Source organism: Neolamprologus brichardi, chromosome 9 (assembly GCF_056152115.1).
Source record: "Neolamprologus brichardi isolate AB-2024 chromosome 9, ASM5615211v1, whole genome shotgun sequence".
In the NCBI taxonomy this organism is placed as follows: domain Eukaryota; kingdom Metazoa; phylum Chordata; class Actinopteri; order Cichliformes; family Cichlidae; genus Neolamprologus; species Neolamprologus brichardi.
The window spans coordinates 26,311,374-26,338,277 of record NC_142112.1 but is presented as its reverse complement, the minus strand read 5'-3'; the positions used below and the strand labels follow the sequence as shown (position 1 = coordinate 26,338,277).

At 40.7% G+C, this 26,904-nt stretch overlaps 1 protein-coding gene across 6 annotated transcripts in view; it reads left to right on the top strand.

Moving 5' to 3' along the window:
* Positions 1–26,904, top strand: part of cacnb2a (calcium voltage-gated channel auxiliary subunit beta 2a) — a 71,109-nt gene that overhangs the window by 28,704 nt on the left and 15,501 nt on the right. For 2 of the 6 annotated variants that reach the window (XM_087846201.1, XM_087846204.1), the window contains 5 exons: positions 17,152–17,271; positions 24,891–25,013; positions 25,133–25,269; positions 25,394–25,470; positions 25,750–25,883. In XM_087846201.1, the coding sequence (XP_087702327.1) occupies positions 17,152–17,271; positions 24,891–25,013; positions 25,133–25,269; positions 25,394–25,470; positions 25,750–25,883 (591 nt within the window). Of the gene's footprint in view, positions 1–4,273; positions 4,582–13,877; positions 14,661–17,151; positions 17,272–24,890; positions 25,014–25,132; positions 25,270–25,393; positions 25,471–25,749; positions 25,884–26,087; positions 26,108–26,904 lie in introns of those variants that run through there. The other 4 variants (XM_087846205.1, XM_087846202.1, XM_087846206.1 and 1 more) reach the window with 4 other exon arrangements.

Sequence of the window (26,904 nt, the reverse complement as noted above, 5' to 3'; positions counted from 1 at the left end):
AGTGGTCTATTTAAGTTTGCTAAACATAATTTGTATGCCTTGTTATGATCGCACTTTTGACAGAAAACAAAACACTGTTCATGTTGTTAGTGATTGTCTCCATCTCTGGCGATACGCCTCGGTCATAATCAATCAATTATCGTCAGTGTCTGCTATTGCTTTGTCTCTTGTTTATGATGTCTTCAGTGTTATGATGTTGTATTGATATAAGGCGGATTAACTCATGAACCTGAGTGCTTCATCACTTGCAAGTGCGTGCGGCAGTGCTGAGAGGTTGTGTTTTGGGCTATTTACTTTGAGAGTGGTAGCGAGTGTGAAGTCACACTAGCATGAAAACTGTCCACTCCTGGTTTGGTGGTCCGGTGCCTCGAAAGACTATCCTGTTACTGAGTGTACACAGGTGTGATCCGTTCGCTTAACCCGATACATCGAACTGCTCTCATCCGACTTGCTTGAATTGCAAAACTGAATCTTCGTTTCTTCTCTTCCTCTGAAGATGCTTGGAGCAGAGGGAGGCTGATCTAAAAATAGTGAGATGTAAAGACCACGCTTAGTAATGAATTATGCATAAACACTAAGCTACAGTAAATTTTCTAATGGCTTCCTAGAAGTTTTTTCAAGTGGTTACATCCCATCATCTTCAATGTAGTTCTTAAATCACAAAGTCTGTTAGCACCCAGATGATACTGTAGGTATGATAGATGAGGGACAAGCTAAAGAAGCAGGGTTACTTTAGGGTTTGAGGAGTATTACGGGTTGACAGGTGTGGAGATTTTGGAGTGATATTATATAGCACTCTCACCAACATGATGAATACTCAAAATAACATTTTTGATAATGGCAATCGCCATTTTTAAAAACTTGAAGAAGAGGCACTAAGCCTCCACTGGTAAACAAATGGTGTCCCAGTATATAAAATGGTTTCTCCTCTTCATTACCAATCTGGATATATAGTATATTTGGCCTTCTACCATATTTAAAGCTTAGAACGCTTTTAATGTCTTGGTTTCAGGTAGTAGAGCTTGTTGTCCATTAATTAAAAGGTCGATGGTTCGATCTCCATCACCTTCATGTGCTAAAGAGTCCTGGCAACTATTTCCATCTTTGTGTACTGAAATTGAAGCACCAAACTGAGGTCTTATATATTTTGCAGTCAGTGAAGTGCACGATTTTGCTTAATTAGGCCTTTTTTATTTTTTAAAAAGGTTTTAATCTCAAGCTTGAAAGCAAATGCACCTCCCCAAATTAAATAATTAGACACACAACCCCCGTTGAAACCACTTTTTGTTTGTACACTTCTGCAACAGTGTCAGTCTAAATATCCACCTGGGCACATTGGAAGGAAATTCCCATCAGCTGCTCAATGTTAAAGGAAACACGTTCAAATTAAATGTTCTTCATTCAGACTCAATTTTAAATCAGCACCTCTGCAAAAGAGCAGAGGTGCTACGCCATATTAATATTAATATATTAATATTCAAAACAGATGGTTTTGAATATTAATATACGCGAAAGATCGCAGCTTCATCAAATCAGGTCAGCCTCCACAAGGTGACTCTTTTTTTAACTATGAAAGGAAACAGCTGTTGGTATTGTCTTTTTTTTTCAAAAGTGAATGAAATGGGATGTTATATTGATTCCTCTCCCGTGGTCCAATTACTGTATGCTGGTATTGTAAGCTATCCTTATTGGCCTTTATGTACTTGTCAGTGTGAGGGCCTGCTGACGTCATTGTGTGCATGTATACTGATCAATAAGCCAAAGGCAATGCCGGCACTCATTTCTGTGGCAGAAGCAGAAGACATTGATCTGTCAAATCCCGAGCTGATAATCATAGTGATGCCTGCTGGCAGTGAAGAATGCTATTATGTTGTGCTATATTTATTTTATAGCAAAATAAAGCAACTAATCTGAACTGTAACTTTATTAATTTGACATCGATTACACATTTAAATAAACTTCAATGGCCTAAGCGTAAAATCTTGGCAGGGTTGGCTGGAGCCTCATCGCTCGATAAACATGCTGTCATTTTTATGCATTACTTTAATTTAGTAGGATATTAAAAATCTCTTTTTATTTAGAGTTTGCAGAATATACCCTGATTATTGTGAATTCTTGGCAGTATGTAGCAGATTTTACATGCAGAAGTCACTTTTGGTACACGTTCAGAGACACGGTATCACACTTTCTGATCAAATGTCATCACGCTCAGCATGTTAAGGTTTTTGCCTCTAGCATTTAGCTTAATTAGTCTGCCTTTCACCTTCTCACCTTGACCTCATGTTGCCATCAACAGGGTTTGGGTTAGATCTGAAAATATTAATGTGCAAAGGTTTGAGATACTCTAGATTCGTATCTGTCATATTGTACCACCAGGAAGGCTTCTGCTCTGCTTCTAATTCATCATGCATGACAGTAACTCCAAACATACAGCCACACGGAAACATTGGGGAAGAACAGGAAGTCCTGCAACTGTGTAAAATGTGGGCCAAAGGCCTTAAAGATCTTACAGATTGTAGTGAAGCAAAAAGAACCGGTGCTACTTTGAAGGCAAGAAAGCATCAGAGATCAAAGAAAATATCAAAACCGACCATCAAAATATGAATGAAGCCTGTCTGTACATAGAGACGCCATCCTGCCCTTGATGAGGGCAGGATGCCCTTGTTGTTCACATTTAATGAAGGACTAGGAGCTTAAAAACAAGGTGACTGGACTGGGCTAACAGAGAGTGCACATTTCCACACAGTCAGAAAAATAGAATAAATGTTTTATTTTACATATAACCTTTTTCCCTGAAGGATACATTTTAATGTAATCCCCCTCATATCACAAACATTTAAATTTGCCACTATTTTTCCAGTAAACTGTAACAATTAATTATTTTTGAATTCTGTTACTCTAATTTTGGAAAATCTTTGGAAAACACTGGTCAAGACTATTAGAAAATGTACTTTGTAACATACTTTTATTACCTAAGGGACAAAAATCTTTGTCAAGGGGCCAGAAAAATGTACAAACATCTGTTTAGTAAGGCGACATAGTCAATACAAAAATAGTATAAAAACCAATCATACTTACATGCTTAGTAACCCTCCCATGATACACATACTGATTCATGGAGAATGACACAATTGAAAGAGTCAAGAGTCAATTTTATATTACACAACAGTGGAGTTCAGCTCCAAATAAAAGAAATAGAGCTTAAGACCACTGTTGCAGTGACATGAGGATGACTATACCACGGTGTGTCACGTGCCGAGCAAACACCCTGAATGATAATCCTCAGAAAGGGGTTAACCCTGATCAAACCAAATATTCACAATATAATCTAGGATTTAGGCTGGGCTGCCCAAAAAAACATTTTCTCTCCATCAAAACGGGAAAAAAAATACAAATCTGGGTTTACCAGAATGTCATATGAAGCTCAGAGCTTGTATAATCATCCAGGTTGGACATTAAATGGCACAACTGCTTACTCACTTCTCATCTGTGCTTTTCAGTTTGTATTTTTCCACTGACTGTGCTGCATTCCCCTGTTGTTGCTCCCCTTTTTATAACCAGAAAATTAAGATTAGCTAAAGATTTATTTTGCAAACTTATGACTAACCTTTTAAGTCACGTGTTGACTCATGTTTTACCACTATTAGATTACTGAACATCTCAGCCTGTGTACGATCTGACGTAACAACAATGTGATGAAAAAGCACACATCACAGCTTCGTCACTGGCTCTGATCATAAAGAGATGGATCTGAGTTTCTTTAGAGTAACCGCTGCAGTTTTAAATGCCAGTTTACATGGCTATAATGTCAGACATGTAAGAGGTTTTTTTTTTTACCTTACTTTTGTGTCATTAAAAGACCAAACGGAAAATTTCAATGGCTTTTTTCCCACTGATGATGAAAGCAAATATAGCATTCTGTCGATGTCGCGAAGGTAATCGCTTCCTGACGTTTTCTAAGCAACATGTGTTTAGACTAAAGTTCAAGCCCTTTAAGCCTTTGTCTCTGCCGAGTGTAACCTCTTGAAGGCGAAGTGGAACACATGTAAACTTCCCAGATCACACACTCACACACAGACATAAAAAGCTTCTGCAGCTGCTTTTGGTGCTTTCTGGAATTTTCAGGCCGGCCCTTTCAGTCGGAGATCTTACTTCCTAACTAGCTTTATGTGTGTGTGTGTGCGTTTGAGACAGAGAGTGTGTGTGTGGGAGGGGAGAGGGGCACGGGGGCTTGTTTTTGGGGCTGGAGGACGGCCGCAGTGCTCCAAAGGAGTGCTCTCGCAGCGTGGGAACGACGCTTGTCTTTTCTCTGCCTCTCAGGGACTAAAGTAGGCCAAAGAAGGACTGAGAGGAGCTAACTTTCTCCTCCAGATCCAACTTTCGCTGCTCAGGCTACAGAAGCAAAGCTCTGGAGCCGAGACAAGGGGATTTGTAGGAGTGAAGCAGTCAGGCTGGTAGGAGTTCCTGTACTCCGTGAGAAGATGGGCAGCAGCTGAGGAGATTTTCTCCCAGCCCGGCTGAACAGCAATAGCAGTCAACTGGGCAGAAATGTATCACTCTGGCAGTGAGGAGTCAGATCTGGTAAGTTTGTATAAACATGCTTTCTGCCGTGTCCTTTTCTGAGCCTAGCTTCTTCTTTACTTTAGACAAAGAGGGAGGTTCGTGTTGGAGAATGGAAGATATCAATGTGATATTTAAAGGGGTATCATCACACATAAGTGATATTTTACTCCACTGGTGCTTCAACAGAAAGTTAGTGAGGCTCTTTCTCAAGTTGCACATGCTAACTCTCATGCAGCATGCTCTTAAGACAAAGAGACTCATGTGAGCAACCAGTATGAATTTGTGAGCACCGCTGCACGACCACTGCTAGCCTGTAGTGAGGAAATGAGATGGTGTTTAACAAATGGGGAGAGGGAAAGAAAGTCAACAGCCAGGAAGAGGTAGGTTTTTATATACAGAGACCGGTAGAGAGCACATACCTAGGCTCAGCCTGAATGTTTTGTTTCAAAAAGAGGTTCTTAAAGAGTATAAATGAGGGAATGTCATGTCCAAGAGACTTTCTAGTTAGTATCAAAAATATTTACTGTTCTGGTTTTGTGTGCTTCATGTCTTTGTACGGGTGAATGAAATGATTACAGAAACCTTTAAAGTCTGCCTTTTGGCAGTGGTTGTCATAAATAAAATACCAGTTTGATAGCACACATCCTAACAAGCAGGGTTTAGACCCCAGGAGCTTCATTTCAGATACTGGTGTAGAAGCCAAACACCTCAACAGTACAAAATTTATCAGGTTGAATTTAAAGACACTGAAAATATTTCCATTTGATGAAACGCTTCAAGTATAAAAAATTAGATGTAAAGTTTAAAAAAATTACACACAACAGTAAACAATCTGTTTTAAAGAAGTTGGAACAAAATCATATAGATTACATTTTGCATGGATGATGCAGAAAACCAAAGGGATTTTTAGAGACTTTCTTTTGGTGTGTCAAACCAGGCTAACTAAAGCAAATAAATCATAGCTGCAACATTTAAATCACCTTCTTTATACTGAGCTGTCAAATCAGATCTAGTCTGATAAACACAGGACCTGTGGAGGTCACTGGCACTAGGACATCTAGTAGGGGCTCCTTTAGGGTTTGTAGCCAGTGGGGTGGGGACTACATGGCTCGGGCTTGTTCTAGCACATTTATGGATGCTCACTCCACTTGGGATCTCAAGGGTTTTAGCTGCAGTGTCATCATGTTGAGTTTTTGTCATCTTCCTTGAGCAGTTTTTGTGCTGTGGTGTGCTAGAGAGAAAATGCTCCCATCCACATGGATTCCAGGACTAACACTTTCCCAGCAGCAACGTTAAGCAACGCTCTGCTGGGAAAGTGTGTGTTTATTATTTATTCTTACGCTGTGCATATGTTCGTTGGGTGCATGTTCTGACTTTGTGGATGATTTGTAGCTATATGATAAACTATCTGATTAGCAGGTTGGTTGTCTTCACACACCCACAAAGAAGCATTTGCTTGATTACACGAGGTGCGTGTTCACGGGTTGTGGTGTGAACCTAGCCCTTTTGACTGACTGAACCCACTCTCTATGACTGCCTCCACTCGACTTGGCTTATCAAGCAGCACCATCTTTTCCAAGCGTGTAAGTGTTAATGTGTGAATTTCTGTGTGCCACTGAGAGCTGTGGATAGGTGAGTTTACAGGCCTGATTATGAAGAGCTGTTTGGAAGATAATAAGGACAAAGTGTGTTTATCATATACAGGTAAATATTGTAGAATTACCATCAGCCAGTTGTTCCACTGCACACCAACTAAAGGTAAATTGCACCCTTTATAGAGTTGAATACATATTCAGGGTTTATTTTTAAAAAATTAGAGCTTTTCACTAATCCTGTGTGTATGTAGGGTTGGGGGCTCTGTATATATAGCAGACTAAAGTAGGGAGGTTTGAAGGGAGTTTTTTTGTTTTCTTTAACTCAGAAGTGGTTGGGAAATCCCAATTTGTTCCCAACAGGTCAGTTTTTCGGAAATTGGTCCAGAGTATATCATTTGTCGGTAAAACAAATGAGGCTGAAAAACTATACTTGTGCACAGTGCCAGTTGTAGTATGATTTGTTTTACACCATTGAAGATGGTTAGCAGCTCGTGCTGCTCTCTAAGCCAGGTCTCATCAATCATGTGTCTGCTTTGTACACCAGGAAACTGTCAGAATATTGATGATGCAAGTAAAAAATAGCAGCACAGAGCAGCCCTCAGTCCTTTTTACCGTATCCCCCTTATCAGATATTTCATACAGTGATGCTGTTTCTTCACAAAGGAACCAGAGTGTGAAGAGGGAGGAAGAAACTAGATCTTGCTGTGAGGGGATTCACTGCTAATGAGACCAATTTCTCTCAAAGGACGTTTGCTGCTGGTTGTAGGTAAAAATTTACTGGAGGAAAGGGATTAGCACATAATCTGCAGTTGTAGGGGACCCGTTACTCTGCATTTGTCTTGCTGTAGTGTTATAGAAACAGTGCAGCAGAATTGGAGCAAACATCCCAACAGTACATGTTCATTTGTAAGTCATGTAGTCATAACAGCTGAGCACAGAACAGTGCCTAATATGGATAAATGAGTATGGGTTTATGGGGAGCTGTTGGCCTGTTATCAGACAGAAATGTCAAGTCGTTATATTTCACTTCCATCTCGAGTCTGACACTGTCTACTCTGACTCGGTGGGTATCTGGTTTTCTACAGCTAGTCTCTAGAGACCCCTGAAACTAACATCAGCCTTGCCAGGTAGTCCTTTAGGTAAATGTAAGTTCTCTTTAAGTTGTACTAAAATTTGTTTGAAGTCTACTGAATCTACTCTGACTTTGATATATTTGTAGTGTGTGATTGTTTTATTTGTGTGACTGTGATTATAACTACAACAGCTCTTTCCTTTTACTGAGAACTTTTACCCAGTTTCTATAAGTTGTATTAAAAATGCTGACGTACAGAGTTTGCTGGGTTTCTAAAAAAAGTAAAAACCTGCCAAAACAAGCTCACACTGGCTGTTTAAAATGTCAGTTTTACGGTGTGTAGCTTGAACTGTTTGATGACGGTGTTAATCTCGCCCATGGTGCTGATTGGCTTGTCCTTCTTTTAGTGCTTATTGGACCAGTGTTTGTTGTTGTTTTGTTTGTTTGTTTGTTTGTTTGTTTGTTTGGGGGGGGGGGGGTTGTATTTTTAAATCCAAAAATATTTGTTTAATATCTCAATGAGGACAAAGCAGTCAACTTGGTGGAGTGGACAGAAGTCTGTAGCAAAGAAAGACAACTACTCTGACTTGCATCATAAAGTTTAAATTGCAGGTTTTAGCAGTCAGTTGTTTGATGGAGACTGAATTCAATAAAATATCTGTACATGGTACATACAAACTTTTCATTTAGCAACAATGTGTGAGGTTGTTATGCAGAAAAATATTGTTACACATTAGTCATTACTTTTTTTTACCAGTTAACAATATAAACCTGAGGCTACACATACCAACACAAATCCTTATTTTAATGAGGACACACATATGAGCTTCCTTTTAGTGTTTACGTATGAATACAAACCCGACTACGCAAAGCAAAGTCGAAAAGTGACTTCAAAGCGATCTTTAAAGTGATTCTACTTTAAAAAGGTGAACAGGTAGAAAAGTCTGGCTGCTCATCTTTGTTACCTGTTGAAGTTCATGCACTGGCTGCTGGCCTTAGTCAGCATGCACTCAGCTTCCTGGGTTCTATGAAGCGCCTTGAGGCGACATTTGTTGTGATTTGGCGCTATATAAATAAAATTGAATTGAAATTGAATTGAATTCTTGGCAACATTTATGTTAGCATGATGTGTTTGCAGAGTCTTGCAAAGAGCCATAATTGTGTTAGCAGTATAATGCAATAAAAATGCAAGTAATGTCCAGATCTCCTGTAGATCGCACTACCATTTTCCTCCTCTGCCACATGAAATGTAATCAGCTGATTGCAGCTTGAGTGAATCGTCCCAGCATGCAGATACCTAAAGAAACCTTTTAAAACAAGTCACGGCACAGTTGTAACTGCAATATAGTTACTTAATTTAGTGCAGTAACACTCCAAAGGTTGATTCTGTTCATCTGGACGCAGCGTTTCCAGTGGGAGAAACGTTTCGTCACTCATCCAAGTGACTTTTTCAGTCTCAGCTGACTGCAGTAACACATTATCCAAGTTCATTCTATCTAACATTCACACTCCGATGAATGCATCAGAGAGCAACTCAGGATTCAGTATCTTATTGAAGGATACTTGGAGCAGCCAGGGATCAAACGACCAAACTTCCGATTAGTAGATGACCTTGTGTACCCACTGAGCTACGGCTGCCCCAACCCGTTATGTTGTTCTTCTTATCTTGTTTTCAAGTAACCAATCATTAAAAATAATCAGGGATAATTTCCAATGTACTCTTTCTTGACGATTCCTCCCTGTATTGGTTAGTTATCTTATTCAGTAATGTCTGATATCAGTTACAGTTGAATAGTTCGAAAGTTTCCCTTTTATATGTTTTCCTTTCATTATTCTAAAGTTTGTCAATGTTTTGGTCTTACTTTATGTGACCAGTGATCAAAGGCCAGTAAATAAATGCATGTTTGAAATGCATACCTCCTCTCAAAGCGACCTGCCACGAGGCTTCTTACCAAGTTTCTAACTAGCCTTTAATCATGGTGCACTCCGGGATCCTGTCATGTAATCGACAGCCAGTGGGTCCATCACCTCGATGGGATGGTGCACTTATCTAATGCACTGGCACATGGAATGCTGGGTAAACACTTTCTCAGAGGCCTGTCAGTGTCACCTTGACGTCCATGCAGCCAATCCCTCTTTTGCAACGCCAGAGAGATCATTAGTCCTCCCCCATTTCTGTCTCTCTCCTTATTTCTTTCATGCACACTTTCGTTTTCTGTAACAAATGTAGCAGGAGTCTGTTTCTGTCTAACTTTCCTGCTCACTTTGCAGTCATTCCTGTGTTCTGTGTTAAATATTAGTAACCATTCCTTGTAGCGGTCACACATCGCTCACACTTGGCTGTCATGTCTGCTCCCATTGTCTTTGTTTGATGAAGGAGACGCTGTTTGTGGAACGATGATTTAATTGACTTTGTGTAGTGGCTTTGAGTGAAGTGGCAGTGATGGACAGATGGCTGGGAAAAGAAGCTTTGGTTCCAGCCAAGAATGAGTCATGCCAAGCTTGAAACTGCAAGCACACTCGCTCAGCCTATTGTCAGCCCACTGTAGTCAACTACAGTCTGTCTGCCTGAGCTGTAGATGGCTTGGCATGAGCAGTAATCTTCCTTCTTCAGCAGGATATGAGTTACAGTACGGTATACTGACCACAGTATCTCAGTTTTACAGTGATTGCATCTTAGAATTTATGTTGTGGTTACTTGTTCGTTAAGTTAGCAGACTGCACAATAAACTGCTGATTTTTGATTCCTTCTTTAAATAACTTTTATCTTGGCTTTGCTTTTTAGGATCAGCAGTGCCCCCTTGCCCTCCAACTTTTAAGTGTTTGTTACTCATTTCTGATTGGATATATTTGCAACTATATCTTACACAATTGCCACATTATCCCATCAGCAAAATATGCAATTAGTGCTAGGTTTTAAAAAAAAAAAGCCTGGCAGATGAATAAATGAGCCTGGGTAGATGCACTTTTAGTTCATCAGTTCATGACAAAATGCTGTCGGTCTCACCCAACTGAGATTTAAACTGGCATAATGAGTGGTCTCACGGTCGTTATTTCACTAATCTGCATATATACAATTAAATTGCCATCAGTGGAAGTACTAAAAGATAGAAATAACTCATATGGCAAGAAACAAACACATTAATAATCCAGAACTGTGACAAAGTCGTTGTAAAGTGGGATGAAGGGCCCAAAATAAACAAAACAAATACCAGCACAGTGCTTTGCCAGCTGTTGATGAGTCACTGAAGGCACATGACAATTCTCTTCATCCTTCAACAACAGAGTCAAGGAAACCCAAGCCGCTGAAAATCTCAAGAGAGAGAGAGATGAGAGATAAAAGAAGCAGAGTAAGAGGTCAGGATGGAATCAGAACGAATGGGAAAAGGTGAAATGAAGTGCAAACAGGGAAAAGGAATGTGAGAGGATATTTAGGAAACCAGGAGAACAAGGGACATGAGTGCAGACATGAGTGAGAGTGCAGTGCTGAGCTTGAGAAAGAATCGAGAGTAAAACTGGTAAAACTAACTAAAAAAAGGCCAGCGTGAGCACTTTATAGCCTGCTTAAATAGACTCCATGTTCTGCATGACTAAAGCTCTCTTTTTTCCATAGTGGACATGTACTGTATAGAGTAGTAGCAGCAGACTCTAAAAATGAAAATAGAAGCTCTCGGATCATGAAGAGATTCCCTGGTGTAATGGCTTCACCCAGCGTAAGTGATTGTGTCAGATAAAAGAGGCAGCAACAACTGACTCAGCTTCCTCTTTCACTGTGGATATTTCCACTGTGATTTGTATGTTCTAGTGTAATGATCTCCATCCTGTCGCTCCATGTAGAGGTCAGCGGCGGTCTTGCAGCAAGTACCTCGGTCTAAATAAATCAATAAAGGTGATGTAGATATTTAAGGACCTCTCAATTCCCCACCTCGCCTTTTACCCATTCTGTGTGCTGCTTTTAAACAGCCACCCCTGAAACGAAACCTGTTCTCTGTCCCGAGTCTAAAGCCATTTAAGCAGCTCTAAATCTCTGTATTAAATTTTGTGGCACAAGTTGACCAAAAACTGATGATTTCATTTCATTAAGCATTTTGAATTTCAGTCTCAGTTTTGCACTTGATATGATGTCAGGACCTAACTGGATACTGGATACTTCTTGTGGGAAACATAGATGTCGGTAGCAATTTTTGCAAACCATTCTAGTCTGTGTTGTGACAACTCGCAGCATAAATGAAAATACTTGACCTGTTGGGAATAGTCTCGGCACAGTACTAGCATTTAACTTCCTCAAGCAATGCTATTTAGTACTCAAGTGTCTCGTATCATATTTGGTGGCAAATGTGATGTGATATGTGGCTTTTTGCAGAGCATCAAACTGCTGCGCTCGCTCAGATGTTTGTTAACGGTACACCGAATTTTCACCTCCTTTTGACGGTGACGTGCTCACCCAGTCTGCTGGGTGAGCCCAGATAGAAAGAGAGTACTTCTCCTTATGGATCAGAGCGACACCATACTGCTGTTAGATTATTATTAGTGTCCTGTGTGTGGTGACACAGTGCTGTCAGTATCAGAGGTCAGGCGTGTCGGGCAGCCGGAGGCTTGTTCTGTCGCTGCAAGTTTCCATCAGAGCACAGCCTTCACAACTCCACCAGCCTCCTCCCCGGGCTCCACAGCTCCACGTTCAGAGCATCTGTGCCCTGCCCTTAGAGCTCTGCGGGCCAGTGTCAAGCCACCATAACAAAACATATGTGACCCTCGCATGATTTCATAGTGCTGTGGACTGGTCTACTGAACTGCTGCATTTGAGGATATGTCATGTTACGAAGGTTCTTATGACACCTTTTCTTTTAACTCTGACTGTGCACTGGCTTTTGTTTTGTCCACCCTTTCTGTTCATTTGGTTCTAAACTATAATCAGCCTGGTTAAGATAATTGGCATTAACAATATAAAATTGCATTAATTATCCTTCAGCGTTTTCCTTTGTGTACAGAGAGTCATGAAGTGCCTGTATTGGAAAGACCTTAAGTAAATGGATTCCTGTCATTTGTTGCTTTTGATAAACACCAATGATTAGCATGTCATTCAGAGACCTACAGTTAGTGCTCCTCAGGGAGTCACTTCACTGGCCGGTTTAAATCGCTCGGCCCACAATTTGACCCCTGACTCAAATGAGCACAGTCTCCTGACGGGTCACACTGACACGCATCGTGTGTCAGCAGAGCAAAAAAAATCATTCTGAATAATCCTTCTGCAGGGTTTAACTTCTGCTAGTCCTATATGAGGATGGGAAATTTTTAATTAACGTTGTAATTATTCTCATTTGTCCTTTGTGGCTTTGCAGTGCTCTGCTCACATGTAATGAATCAGCACTGATCTGACAGGAGAGGATTTAGAGCAGCTTTCACCTCACAATCCCTGCTGCTGAGAGCAGAGGGAAGAAGACATAATTAAAAAAGATACAGTATATTAAACTTACTTCAGCATAATGCATACAGTGCAGTGCTAATTATTCTTCTTATTTTCTTTCTATAAAATGTCCAAGGTGGGCATTTGCTCCGCAGATTAAAGTCCACAGATATTGATCTTTGGAAAGTGTGTACAAAAACACCTCAGACAAGAAGTTATACAGAGAAAACATGCACTTGTTTCATTAATGTTGAAAACACTATTTTTTTTTTTTTATCTGTTTTGTTTTGTTTTTTAGACTCACAGAAAATATGAACATCGACATGTTCAACATGATTATCTACAAGCCTGCTCCTTAATTCCTCTAATTTCTTAAATAAAAAGCCAAGTGGTTCAAAGGCAAAGCTTCTTTTAGGGACTCCCTGAGCAGCTGACCTTGAAGTAACAATGATGCAGAAAATACCCACAATTAAAAAGCTGATAACAACAAATTTCTGGCATTTTCGCTTTGAAATGAAAATGATGAACTGACTGCCAGAGTAGTTTGTTTTCTCTCAGTTGATTATATGATAACTTCCAGCTCTACCAGCAGTTTTGTTTAGCTTTTTTTGCTTTGCTCGTGTTGAAATTCTTGAGTGTTTGTTCTGATGTGTTGCACTGATGTGTTGAAATGATAACTGGCTGGTTTCTTCCATGCAAAAATGTGCTTCTTTTCTCTTTTCATTACATCATTGTGAAATATCCATGTTGGGTTTGAGGACTGCATTGTCTTTGTTTTTGTTTTCTTTTGTTTGGGTTTTTGTTGTTGTTGATAAAACCAGCAGAATTTTGCTTTTCCAGAGGAGGGAGTACAACAAGTTTGAGAGATAATGCAAGAATAGATATGAAAGTAATTAAAGATGCTGTTTTAATGATGCATTTGCATTCTGACTTGTACTTTGGATCCTTCCTGAAAAAATTATGAGGTGACATCAGTTTCAGCAGCTATAAACAGCTCATATCACAGCGTGAATGTCGTGCGTTTGCACGTAGAAGACAGCACGGTGCACGGTTGGCACATAAACAGTGTCCATATAGCACATGCACTGCCCAGCACTGTTCACTGCAGAGACACAAGGAGCAGATGGACTGACTGTGAGGGGTAACTGAAGGAAAAAAATAAGAGAGGAGTGACAGAGGAGGAGGAGGAAGAGGAGGAGAAGGGGTGGGTAGAGACAGAGATAGAGAGGCAGAATCACTGAAGTATTACAGGAGGGCTTGTGAAGGGGAGTGAGCAAGACAAATACTGACAGGCTGAGACACAGAATGAGAAAGGGAGAGCTTCCAGCACCTTAAAGGCAGCAGCAGCAGCTTCATTAGCATCAGGAGGAGAGTCGGTCACATGCAGCCACACCGGGACTCATGTAGATAAACCGCTTTTACCCATCGCTTATGGAGCAGCAGCACAGGGAGTCTACAGTGGAGGAGGACAACAAGGCTGGAGCCAGAGCTTTAAGGAGAGGATGAGAAGCATCACTGCAACCTGACTCACACCGGGAGTCAGCCTCAGCACCTGCAGCGGCAGACTGAGCACTCCGGCTATCAAGGAGACTGGGGCAGACGGGGAGAGAGCTGCTGAGATTATGCGCGGGGCAGAGAGCTCCTGTGGATTCCCCATCTTTGGCAACAGCAGCAGCAGCAGAGGGGGCAGGAGCTGTGGCTCTACAGTCAGCAGCCGAGCTAGCTGGAGCTGCAGAAAAACAGGAAGCTCTAAAGCAATTCATTTATCCAGAGATGAAGGTAGCACTTACAGCCAAGGTGTAACAGGAACCAGCTGTCGATGTAGCCACAGTGTTGAATGTACCTGTAGCCAGAGCAGTGACGGTAGCTGCAAGGTGACCACAGCAGTGCAGTCAGGTGTAATTGTAGTAGTAGCAGGGGGGCAGTGGCTCAGGACCCTGAATGACCAGTGTGGCTGATGAAGGCCACCTGGATCCGCTTGCTGAAACGAGCCAAAGGAGGTCGTGTCAAGAGCTCCGATGCCTGTGTAAGGGGACTTTTGAGTGTGCTTACATCATGAAAATCAGTGTGTTCTGTGTGCGTGCACTTGTGTTTGGTGCGTCTGTGCTTCCTTCATCCATCCATCTATCAGTCAGCAGTGCTGGGGTCACTCTGGCATTGTTATGTATTGCCTGGTGATGATGAGAAGTTGGGTGCTGTTATCAGTTATGGCTGTCAGATTCTGGGCAGAGCTCCATATCACCTCCCTCTGACCTACTGGGACGGTGTTCTCGATCACACTTCATCTTTAATCATGACCTGAATAGTGATAGCAGTCCAGGTATGCTCACCTGCACTTTTCAAGTAAAAAAAAAAAAGGTTTATGTGCATTAAATAATAGTTATAGGCCATGATAAGGAGCAGCATTTTCCAAAGAAGTAATTTATACTGTAGGTAAAAATGTTTTGAAAACCACAGGTGGATTGAAAGCAAAAGAAGCCAATACAGCCAATACAATCTAGCTAATTAACGTAGTTTAAAATGAGCTGTTTATTTCAGGTGAGAGGGATGAGAAACAGAGAGGTGATTGATGTAAAGAAGGGCTTTGTCATAGATGGAGGAGATACATTTTAATAACCTTGTTTTATCGACAGCAACAAAACTAGTCTATTTACTATAGCGTAAGTGGAGAGGAGGCACAATCATCCTTCGTATGTATGTGATGGCTGGATAATTCTAATCATGCACAGAGTGAGGAGGGCTATTTTTAGCTCAGACAGAAACAGAGTGTAATGGTGCAGTGAGATGAATGAAAGACCTTGTGTGGGTGTCAGAGAAGCGTGCAGGTAAGGATAAGACTCATGCTGTCTTCACTTAGTTAAGAAAAAACCCTGTTTTTATCCTGATAATTACCTGAAACTGGAACAGATTTGATGTTGATCTGCAAGCGCAATATTTTTTTAATACCCACAAATAAGATAACAAAACTTTTTATCTCATATTTGTGTTTTTCATCTGTACGTCCGGATTTATGCCAGCATAAATGTGGCTACTAATTTCATGAAAATCAAATCCAAATTAACACATTTTATGAATGCATTATTTAATAAATTATGGAATAGAAGAGTATAATTTCAAAGAAAAAGTCAATATATATAGCAGCTTATTCTGCTTCTCACTGGTTGATGTTTTTTTTCTATACTTTAACTGATTTTGACAACATTTCCAAATGTCCACGACAGCTGACGTTAGCAGCGTGGCTATATCAAAATTAAATTCACATGTGTGTATCAGAAACTATATATTCCAGCTTGTTGTGGCTTCCACGATCAGTTTGCTGCTGCTATGCAGCTGTGTTTGATGTGCTGTGAAGTGATTTGTGTTGCACTGCTTCAACGAAGGGTACTTTAAAACAACTTAAAAACTGCTATAATATCAAAATCAGGGATATATTTGTTCTAAATATTAATTTGGGGGAATAAGACTCCATTCTGGATCTCCTCCCATGAAACTATAATCTCCCTCTCATGATTTGGTGTGGCTAATCTACTTGTGAATGACACGTGTTCCAAAATAGGTTCTATTCATATAAAGGTAAATTTTAACAAATGGTTGACTTAAAAAAACATGTCATGTGTTTTTTTTCTTCCTCTCATGCTTCTAATAACTTTCCCAAATGTCAGAAACCTTTTTTTTCATGGTTGTATCTGTGAACATTTTTTAAGTGTAGAAAAAAAAAGTGTGCCCATCTGTTAGATAGTTTACTCAGTAAGCCTGAAAACTTTGCTTTTTCTTTTCCTTTACCAGAGTGTTCTAACTATGTGTTATAGCATGCAAGCACTGCTTTATCTTCAGTAATTATTTATTGTATGCGTGCGTTTTCATTCAGCATCTAACAACTTGCTGTATATAACGTCTGGTGTAATGGTATGCGCTCAGTGCGCTGTTCCCAGGAGTGTATGCTAGGTAGTCTTGTGTGCACTGGTATGTGTGAGTCTGCATGTTTATGAGTAGATTTGTGGCAACCACATATCACACAGACATACCGGGATCTGGTGTTCCTCAACATTTCCCCCAGTGTTTGACACAGAAAGATGACAACAAATCTGCAGGCAAGCAGCTAAGAGAGAGCTAAGTATAGACAAGGAGCTGCTATGATGTGATCGTAAGAAAGACAGTTTGTGTCCTTTGGCACTTTGTCTCAGAAAAAAGTGTCAATGATTTTCTGTAGATTAGACCACCTTCCTTTGCGCTCAGGATCTGATGAAATCAACTGAGAATCCTTTGAGTTTAACACGTCAGTCTGTGCGGGGGTGTTCGCACATTTCTAAGTTGCACAATCTCCAAAGTTTAACGTTTCATCAAAGAGCGAGGGGAGCGAAAAGCAAATCGTTTTCCTCGGTGTCCTCAAGATGCTAAGAATCTCAGCACGTCTTGGCTGATAAAACCGGTCATTTTTAAAGTGTGAAACCAAATGGACAAGCTCGTGTTTCCGTGCTGTTGTGTCACTGAGTTTTTACTCCTTGTGTCTTCTGCAGGGTTCGGCCGACTCCTACACCAGCCGTCCATCAGACTCCGATGTGTCCCTGGAGGAAGATAAGGAGGCAGTCCGCAGAGAGGCAGAGCGACAGGCTCAGGCACAGCTTGACAAGGCCAAGGTTGGTATTCTAAACCCTGAGGTCAGTGACTACCTACTAGCCTCAGTAACAGCAGTTTGTCATCAGCATTTTATAAGTTGCACCAAGTGGGATTTCCAAATGTGAGGAGAGCAACCAACACGAGTTTGTGCTTCTCCGTGATGTCGGTGTTTGAGTTGAAGGCACCAGGACTGGTTTTTAGGTGCTGGTGAAGGTACCTCTCACTAAGAAGACTTCTTTTCTTCTAAAAGATGATGGGAATCCAAGTTGTTTATCTTGTCGTGGGATTGTCACGATGGATAGGACATGATTGAGTCATTGTGAAAATATTTGCCCTCAAAAGAATTTCCCCTTTCCTGTAAGTGCAAATACACAGCTGAGTCCTGTCCTGAAGAGGTGGTTCTCCAGTGTTTTGCAATACACCTGTGAAGTTGTCTGGTTTCTCCTTTGTATTAGTCCAAGGACTCCTCACAGCATTGCTCAGCTTGTTTTTTCTCGGTTTTGGGATGAACCAGTTTTTGTCTGAGGGTTTTGCTGGGACTGAAGGTCACTAGCATGTTATGCTTGGACAAACGATTATTCTGTGTTTCTCAGTCAAAGTCAGACGTTTTCTGAGAATCTTGTGAATAACTTGAGAACAAGGTGGCATAGTATTTTGAAATCAGTACCATAGGTGGATCTACTAGGAGACTGAGAGGTAGGGCTGGTGGCTGCCGGTATTTATTTCCATGTCTCTTGGCTGACTTGATGAAGGCCCAGTTTGGATTGCCACATGTTTTAAGTGCTCTTTTGATGTGTGTTTGTTCCTTTTCTTTTCTCTCTGCCTTGAAGGGAACATTCTCTGCTTGGTGGTGTTTGTGTTCCAGTGGGTGGTGGGATTCAAAGAGCAGGTACTGGTGTGTGTGTGTGGGTTACCAGTAACCGTCAATGTCGAGGCTTCTGTCCTTCTCAATGAGCACTGCACAGTTTGTGAATGGTAACCTGTTTTCTTTGGTATCTGCTGTGGTGAACTTGTTTGTGTCTGCTGAGTTGATATGTTCAGTAAAAGATTTTTGACTCGGGTGATTTTTTTTAAACCAGTGGATACGTGTAGTTTCTCTGAAAGAGCTCAAAATTCTGCTTTCCACTTCCTTCGGGTACAGTTTGGTTGCAGTTGTTTCCCCATGAGCTTCATGCTTTGAGAGTAAAAACTCGTGAAAAAATAGGGGCTCCTTGGTGGGTCCACTAAGCTTCCAGTAATGCCCATTTCACATTCTAGCCAATGGCTTTACTTCCTGATTGATATAAGTAGAAGTGAAGAAGCTAGCAAATATCCACAGATGTAGTCAATGTTTTAAAATTAAACAGGCAATTAAAAATGCTGATAGATCTGTTTACAATAAAACTGCACCTTCAGGAATAAGGTTTGACTGTGTTTTCTATTTATTTTAGGGTCTGACATAAACATGCGATGGTTAGGATTAGGGGTAAGACACTGCAGTCTTGGGAAATATGGAAATACAAATGTGTGTTGTAGAGAGAAAAATTGGTTTATTATGCTTGAATGAATGATGGCAGGCATCACACAGATTGTAACATAAACTTTACACTGCTCTGTTTGTTGTTGAAAAGCTGAGTCCGCTTCCTTTTTGGCTTCTTTTCTTAGTTTCCCAAATTTTTTTCATATTAACAAGCAAGCAGTTACCATTTTCTAAGTGATAGGGGGCCACAAGTCAGGATACGGTAGGGGGCAGGTAAAGGAAATAGTTTGAAAGTTTTAGTGCTTCAGGAATATTGTGGTCAAAGTTTCTGTGTAAAGTTGTTGTAACTTGACTTGCCTTCCTTAGATCACTGACTGAGACCTTCATTAATCATTTAAAGTGCTCATTTTAAAATATGTCATGTTCTACTAATCTTAAACTAAATCAGTAGACAGTCTTCCTGGACTGACTCAGAGAGAAGCAGGAAATTAGAGCTGATTTTAGCTGGTTTTTCACATGAAGAAAAGGGCTGTCAGGGACCAGTGATGTGAGAGGTTAGGGGCCTTGGAGGGCTCAGCTTCACTGTTTATCAGAGCTTCGCCTGCTCTGTTCTGCTCTGGGCCACAATTAGCAGCATATAAACAAACACACACACACACACGGCAGAGCAGGCTCTCTTTCTGTGTGACAGGAATTGCAATCAGAGCTCTCTTCCACTGAATGACTTAAATCTCTAGCACTGTTAAGATTCATGCCTTTGATCTGTGAAATAATTCTCCTATCTTCAGTGCACATTGTGTTCCCTTCCTGCTCTGCAACTCGCTAGATAGCTCATGGTGCTCTATTTTTACATATTAATTCACGCAAATGTCTGAAAAATGAGTTTATTGTCTTTCATTGGGTGTTTAGTGTCTGTAACAGCTAGTTTGCTCATTAGCTGTAAGCCTCAAGCTTTTGGCTATCCATCCATTTGAGCAGAGATTTTCCTTGTGCTGTCTCTCGGTCGGGGTTGCTCATGCTGTAGCTGGCAAAGACAGATCATTCCAGTAGATCTATGTTGTTATTTTCCAGAGTCACCCTCTCCGGCTCACTAATTAAAAAGATAAGTTGGCTTTACAGATAACCTGGCATAGATTACCCCCGCTGGCATTTTACATGACAGATGACTAGTAAAAAATAGCTTCTCAGTGGTCTGGCCACCAGAGCAAGAGCAGGCTGGGGTCAGAGGAAGTGCAGACTCTCCGGCTGTGAGCCTTTATGGGCAGTAATTCATAGTCACTTCCCCTACATGCCACTGATATTTGTAAGTGAGAAAGCGTTGATGCCCGTAATGCTGATTTTTCATCAACTTGAAATATTATTTCAAATGCATTCACAGATTCACGCACACTGTCACCGTCTGTCTGTTTCTAATTAGCCTTAAATGGGCACATCAAAGTCAAACCAATCACTAAGAGTAGTTAGCTTGTAAAAAGGTGGTTTAATATCTCTAGAAGCAGCTGAGAAAATAGTCAAATGATGACTCAACTACAGGAAGCAGGACTTTAGGAGAATGAACTGTAGTAAAAACTGGGATGTTTTCTGCTGTTTTGATTTTCATGTTATTGTATTTATTTATTTTAGGAGCCATATCTATTTTTTGATTGTGAGCTACAGTGCTGTGCAAAAATCTCAAACTGGATTTGTTGTTATTAAGGTGGTCTTAAGGAATATTTCTTTCTGAAGGCCTATGCTGAAGATGTTTTTTGGACATTGGCTGCTATGAAGCGCTTTGAGGCGACTTTTGTTGTGATTTGGCGCTATATAAATAAAATTGAATTGAATTGAATTGAATTTTTCACGCCTGACCGTTTTCAGAGGAATGTTGTTTGCTTGTCTTTTTCTTATTTGTGTGTTCAAGCATAAAAAAATGCACCTTACTCAAAGCATGAACTAGTGTTGGACAGTTTAGCAAAAACCCATTTGCTAAACCCATCAAACAAGTTGATTCACACCAAAGCCAAGAACTTGTCATATCACTGCATGGTCTGCAAGTAGAGGACAAAAGAAGAATTGGCAGGCCTTTATAAAACTAACAAACTACAGCCAATGAACAGAAACTAAAAGTCATGTCTTTAAGAAAAATAAAAGAAATCTGACAAGACCTGAAAGATCGAGCTTTGAGCTTTTCAGTCAATCCAGTCTTGATTGCCGTTCACTGAAGCCTTGTTAGAAATGGTCTCAGTGGAAACATGGCTGTCAAGAAGGGAAACAGGGAGAAAAAGCTGAGTTCTGCCAAGTTACACAAAAACTGGACTGAAAATCAGTGGCAACAGGTCTGATGAAGTGATGAATCCAAATTTAAAGCTTTTACTCTGAATCATTGCAAGTATGTCTGGAGGAGGTCAGGAGAGAGGTACAACAGTGAGTGCTTACAGCCATCTGTAAAACATGGTGGAGGCTCTGTCATAGTTTGAGGGCTGGATTATGTAATGGAGTTATTAATGCAGAAAAGTACCGTCAGATTTTGACAGTGAAACACAATGCTGATGCAGTAAAAATATACCTGGATACAAAACACACCGTGGAGCTCCATCAGAGTCCAGACATTATTGAAGCAGTGTGGCATCATTTCTACAAAGAAAATTACATAAAGAAATAGGGCTGGCAGCACTGTGCAAACATATCAGCCTATCAGCAACATTTTTGAATGTCAGTCAGTGATGCTTATCTGTTATTGACTAAATGTTCAAATACGATATAAGAAATAGTTCAAAGAATACAAAACAGTTCAGTTTTATTCCAAGACAAAGATTTCTTTGTACAAATTTTTTGCCTTGTATTAAATTTCTGCATCAAAATATAAATAAGTGATGGGCAGCTCAAGACTTTTGCACAGTACTGTAAAAGAAGAGTGACAGTTTGCCATATATTGTATTGACAGCCAAAGACTACTGCACGGTTTATGGTTGTTTTATCATGTTGTCTTTTTGTTGGATATCAGTTGTATTTTCTAAATCTTCATGGCTTCAGTCGCATACTTGAAGTAATGGAGATTTCTTTTGCTGTAGATGAAGCCAATTTTCCCTCACTTTTGTTAAGTGTCACTCAAGAAGCTTTAACATAACAACCGTGGATGCAAAAAGCAATTTGACTATGTGGATGAAGGCTTGATTTATGAAAACAAAGCATAATCTCACTCCAACTATAAAATCCAGGCATAATAGGACTGGCAGCTGCAGTGGTCAAGTCAATATACAAGTATATACCAAAGGAGCCTTTGATAATTACAGAAACATCTTCCCACACGCTAGATTAATGATAGTTATGGTTTCCTCCACGTCATATAATAATAAATTTTACCAGTTCTCTGTACAGCCTAAGGCCGGCACGCAGAGCAGAGGGGAATTTATTTCAAATTGATCCACAAGATTCAAGGTGAAACAATGTGGAAATCTTAATTTATAGCGCAAGATCCTTGGCGTGTTGCTAAAGGAAAGGTTGTAGCATGCTAGAAGGAAAATCAACAACATCAAGGGCAGGTTGGTATAAGCAGAAAGAGGACCGGGAGGTATTACCTGATGAAATATGTATGGGGTGACGTGATATTGTGACTAGCTTCATCGGTTGTTAATTGGTTATGCCTCATAGGGTTCCCAGTTACAGACAGGGCTTCTCTTGTGCTGTTAATCTACTTCCTTATTCCCAGTCCTTTCTCTTTCATCTCCTTTTTTTAACACTAAATCTTCCTATTCCGTTTCCTCTATTTTGCCCTCCTCCTCTCTTCTTTTTCTTACCCTGTCCCTAACCCTCCGCCTCTGTCCTTCTCCCTTACTCACTGCAGTATGGCATCCATAATGAAGGCCTGTGTTACATAAGAAGCAACAGAGCCATATGGGCTCAGTCAGGAGGTGAGGAGATGCTGTTGAGCAGTGTCATTCTGAATAGACGCCACAGTCACCTGTAAGACAGAGTGGCACATCAAGAGATGTATGTGTGCATATTGTAAATGCCATTAAGACTATAGAAAGAAAATGATGGATAAAATGAAGGAGAGCAGATGGAAGGGAGGAAAAGGGCCCCAGTCCAGGAGACTACTGACAGAGCACACATATGTATACTAATGGACCTCATACCTTCATTCAGGCATGTGACTCATTGCATGCAAACGCCAAGGACTCTGTGTCCTCAAAGGGTCTTGGCAGTGCGCGCGCTGGATTGGATGATTTCCTCAATGGAGACGTCACACACACATACTCCAGCTTACAGCCATAGAATATTTACATTGCTGCCTGCATGTGTGAAAATGATCTCAGGAGGATTTGACTAATGTATTATTTACACAGTCATTCATAGTTTATTGTGATTTCACACTAGTTGTGTTTCTCTGAGGCATTTATCTGATAGACTTGAAACTTGGAATAAATGTTTTGACCACTGGTTATGAACACAGTAATGACGCGCCAATATTGTCACCACAAATAAAGTCACATTATCATTCATTTGGAGTCATGTAAGCGCTCTTGGTCATTTGTTTGTGTTCCCTGCGGAAGCTCACTGTATTTTTTTTCTGAGAAGGTAGCTTTTTAACTGGGAAATAGCTGCCTACCTGACAGAAAAGTTCACTGCAAGAGCAGTGGGACTGAATTAAAACAATGAAGCTGAAAGCCTGAAAGCAAATAGCAGCAAAAAGCAGTCAGTTATGAACTAGCCAATGAACGAAGTGGAGCATTTATTAGTTGACTAGTCGGGAGTGGTGGCAAAAACAATCTGTCTCCTAATCAGCAACTAAAAAGTTTAAAGTGTTTGTTGGATTCATCTTCTCCCACGACTATAAAATCAGATAATAGAGCTTTTAAAATATATAGCATGAGCTCCACTTCTATCTATTATAAATCAGTTTTGGTTTCACTTTATGCTAAACTCAGTGGTAATAAAGATAAATGTGTTTTTCTTATACTTTCTGTCCACATTTTAATGCAGAAATCAAAATGGAAATCACCTTAATGTGATGGTGCGTTTTATTTTTGGGTTGCTAAGAGTAAATCAGATTGGGAGGAAACCGGCTGCAGCAGGCCAGACTTTTTGTGCCCCTTGAAGGCATTTTTTAGGAATCTGTAGAAAGTCCAACTCCATTATAGCATCAGCCTCTCTGATCTAGTGATCTCGGTTAGACCTCCAGCTAAATATTGCACATCCACTCTCTCATCTTGCTCCCTTTCACCTGCAGGTAAATGTTTAGCGTGCAAGTCTGGGCTGGGAGATTACTCTAAGCTGGATCCTTGTGCATTTATTTTGGCTTTTCAGTTGACTTCTGTCGTGCTTGTCACTCTGTCAAAGGCAGAGCAAATGTAATCTGGTTGAGGGCATGACCGTGTTGCCAACTGTTGAGGCTACTGCCGCCAGACTGGCTCCAAGATTATGTCCGAAAGCATTTTATGTAATTCTTAAAGGGATATGTGTCTTAAGTGGATATTCTGGGCTTGCAAAAACAAACCCAGAAACTAGTTTAGTGTTTGTACGTGAGCATATGATGTGATCCTTAATCTTTTGTAGCAGGGTAACGTGTCACTGTGGGCAGGGGAGGTTTTATTGAACGGTGCAGCTACATCAGTGCTGTTTCATGCAGTTTGTGGACAGTCAGCAGTGTTAGATTGTTATTTCCCTGCCTGGAAACATTTTATTAGCTTTATGCATTATCTCAATGACTTTTTGTCTTGAAGTAAAAGGTTTACAGTGATCGTATAAGGAGGTCAGTATTGATTCTGTCTTTGTAAAGAATGCTGGATTGATTTATGATTTACCATTTACGCAAGTGCTGATTTTGCTTGAGCGTACTTGTACTACTGGTGCTGCGGTTGGTAACATGTTGCATCATTTGAACTTGTAACATGTGAGTGCTGTAGCATGTAGCAGAGAGACAGAAAAGCAGGCAGCTCATTTGTGGAGAGAAGACTAGACGAAGTCCGGATGAGTCAGAGGCTGCTGATATCTCTCACCCGGGGTTATTTTTACACCTCACACAAAGACGAGGATCACAGCTTGGCAGTAGTGTTCGAAAAAGATTAAAATAAAAACTTTTAGCAACTGTCTCCCCACTCGTGTTAGAATCTGTGCTTGATTTCCTCCAGTTTGAAAGCAATTTATCGCTTGTAAAATCTGACATTTTCTTTTATTTCCCTCCTTTGTTCCTTCTGCTAGACCAAACCAGTTGCATTTGCCGTCCGCACAAATGTCAGCTACAGCCCGAGTCACGACGATGATGTCCCTGTGCCAGGCATGGCCGTCTCCTTTGAGGCTAAAGACTTCCTCCATGTCAAAGAGGTGAGCTAGAGGTGTTGTTCAGTACGGTAGTTTGTCGATGCCGTATGGAAAGAAAGATGACGGCAGCAATAAAAAGGAGGATGTTCGAGATGACTTTCTTGAATTTTGTGTATGTGTAGAAGTACAACAATGACTGGTGGATAGGACGCCTGGTGAAAGAAGGCTGTGAAATCGGTTTCATCCCCAGTCCAGTGAAGCTTGAAAACACTCGTATCCTCCAGGAGCAGAGAGCCAAGCAGGGCAAGTTCCACTCCAGGTAAACAGACTCGTGCACACCAAAGTCCTTTGCTTTAGCTTTGAGCTAATTTATTATGAATGTGCACATCATTAGATATTCAATTTTGTTGGCCTAATGTTAAAAATTGTATTTATCATTTCAGTAAATTGGGAGCAAACTCATCATCTAGTTTAGGTGAAGTTGTTCCTAACTCACGGAAATCTACTCCTCCTTCATCTGGTAAGCAGCTTCAGGGGTGAAAGTCCAATTTTGTATTTAATAGATTTGTTAGTATTTTGAATCAACATTTAGTCACTGAAATCCAGCTGTAGGTAAGATGTACGTGTTCCTAACCTCAATAAAATATTATTTCTGCCATAACTGTACTTTTACATGTTTCATGTACTTTCTGTGTAGTACCTACATTCTGTGCTACTTTCAATGTAAATCCTACCCGTTGCCTGTGACCTCCTGTCTTCACCTCCATGTGACGATGCTCTTGTCTGTCTGTGTGGGTAGCCATTGACATAGACGCCACAGGCTTAGACCCCGAGGACAATGAGCTTCCAGTCAACCTGCGCTCCCCTAAAGCCAGTCCAAACACTGTCATGTCACCCCTAGCAAAAGAGAAACGAATGCCCTTCTTTAAGAAGGTAAACTCTACCTGAGCTACCCGACCCTCCCTTCTTCTCTATCCGTCCGCACGGCTCTGACTAAAATGCCTATGGCTGCTCAGCTACACGCAGCGCCCCTCCTGTTTGTCTACACCATCGTCCTTGTCCCTCGGCGTTCACGCCACACTTAGCATGCATGCCTTTTCCTAACCTCTATCTTTTTCCTCTTTCGTCTTGCCACAGCTAAGCAGAAGCAGAAGTCGGTAAGTCTTTGTGTGCACCGCACCAGCACAGCAGGGTGTGGGAATAACCTTCATGGTCTGAGCTGTGAAAAACTCTCAATGCATTTCCTAAGCATAGACTCACCAATGTACTCACACTACTCACCGCTCCTGCCAGCCTGTGTGTTGTGATTGTTTTGTGTGTAAATTTGGGATCTCAGTGTGAACAGCTTGTTTCTTGGTAAGAGCCACAACTGATGAGAAAAGTAATGCCATGGTCCTATCTTTTATCAATATGAAGCTAGAGTATAAAGGCAAAGAGAATAAAAACAGAAAACAGGTAAAGCCAAGAAATGATGATTGACAAATTAAAGGAAAGCTTGAATCCTAACCTCTCGAGTCAGGAGATATGGATGTTCTGTCAACATCATACGACTACACAGATGAGAGCAATCTTTTCCACGATGATGGGGCCTTCGTCTTCAGGACATGAGGGGTCACTGAATCATTTCATAAGCAAAAAATGGTCCAAATCATATACTGCAGCATTCCAGCTGCACACCTGTGAGAGGCTTTGGATCACCGTCATCACAGTCCAGATAAACAAATGTGCTAAAGCCTCCTCAGGGTGGCTCTGGTGACACATTTGATAAATGACAAAGATTAAAACTAAAGAAACTCCTCTTACATTTCATTTATGTAAGTAAAACATATAATTTAGTTTGATCTTGGTTTTATTTTTAATTCATTGAAGTGTTATTTCAACTTAGTTTTGGTTTAGTTTTAGTTCACTATAACATAATCTGGTCCTCCAGCAGACTAACAGAAACATAGAGACT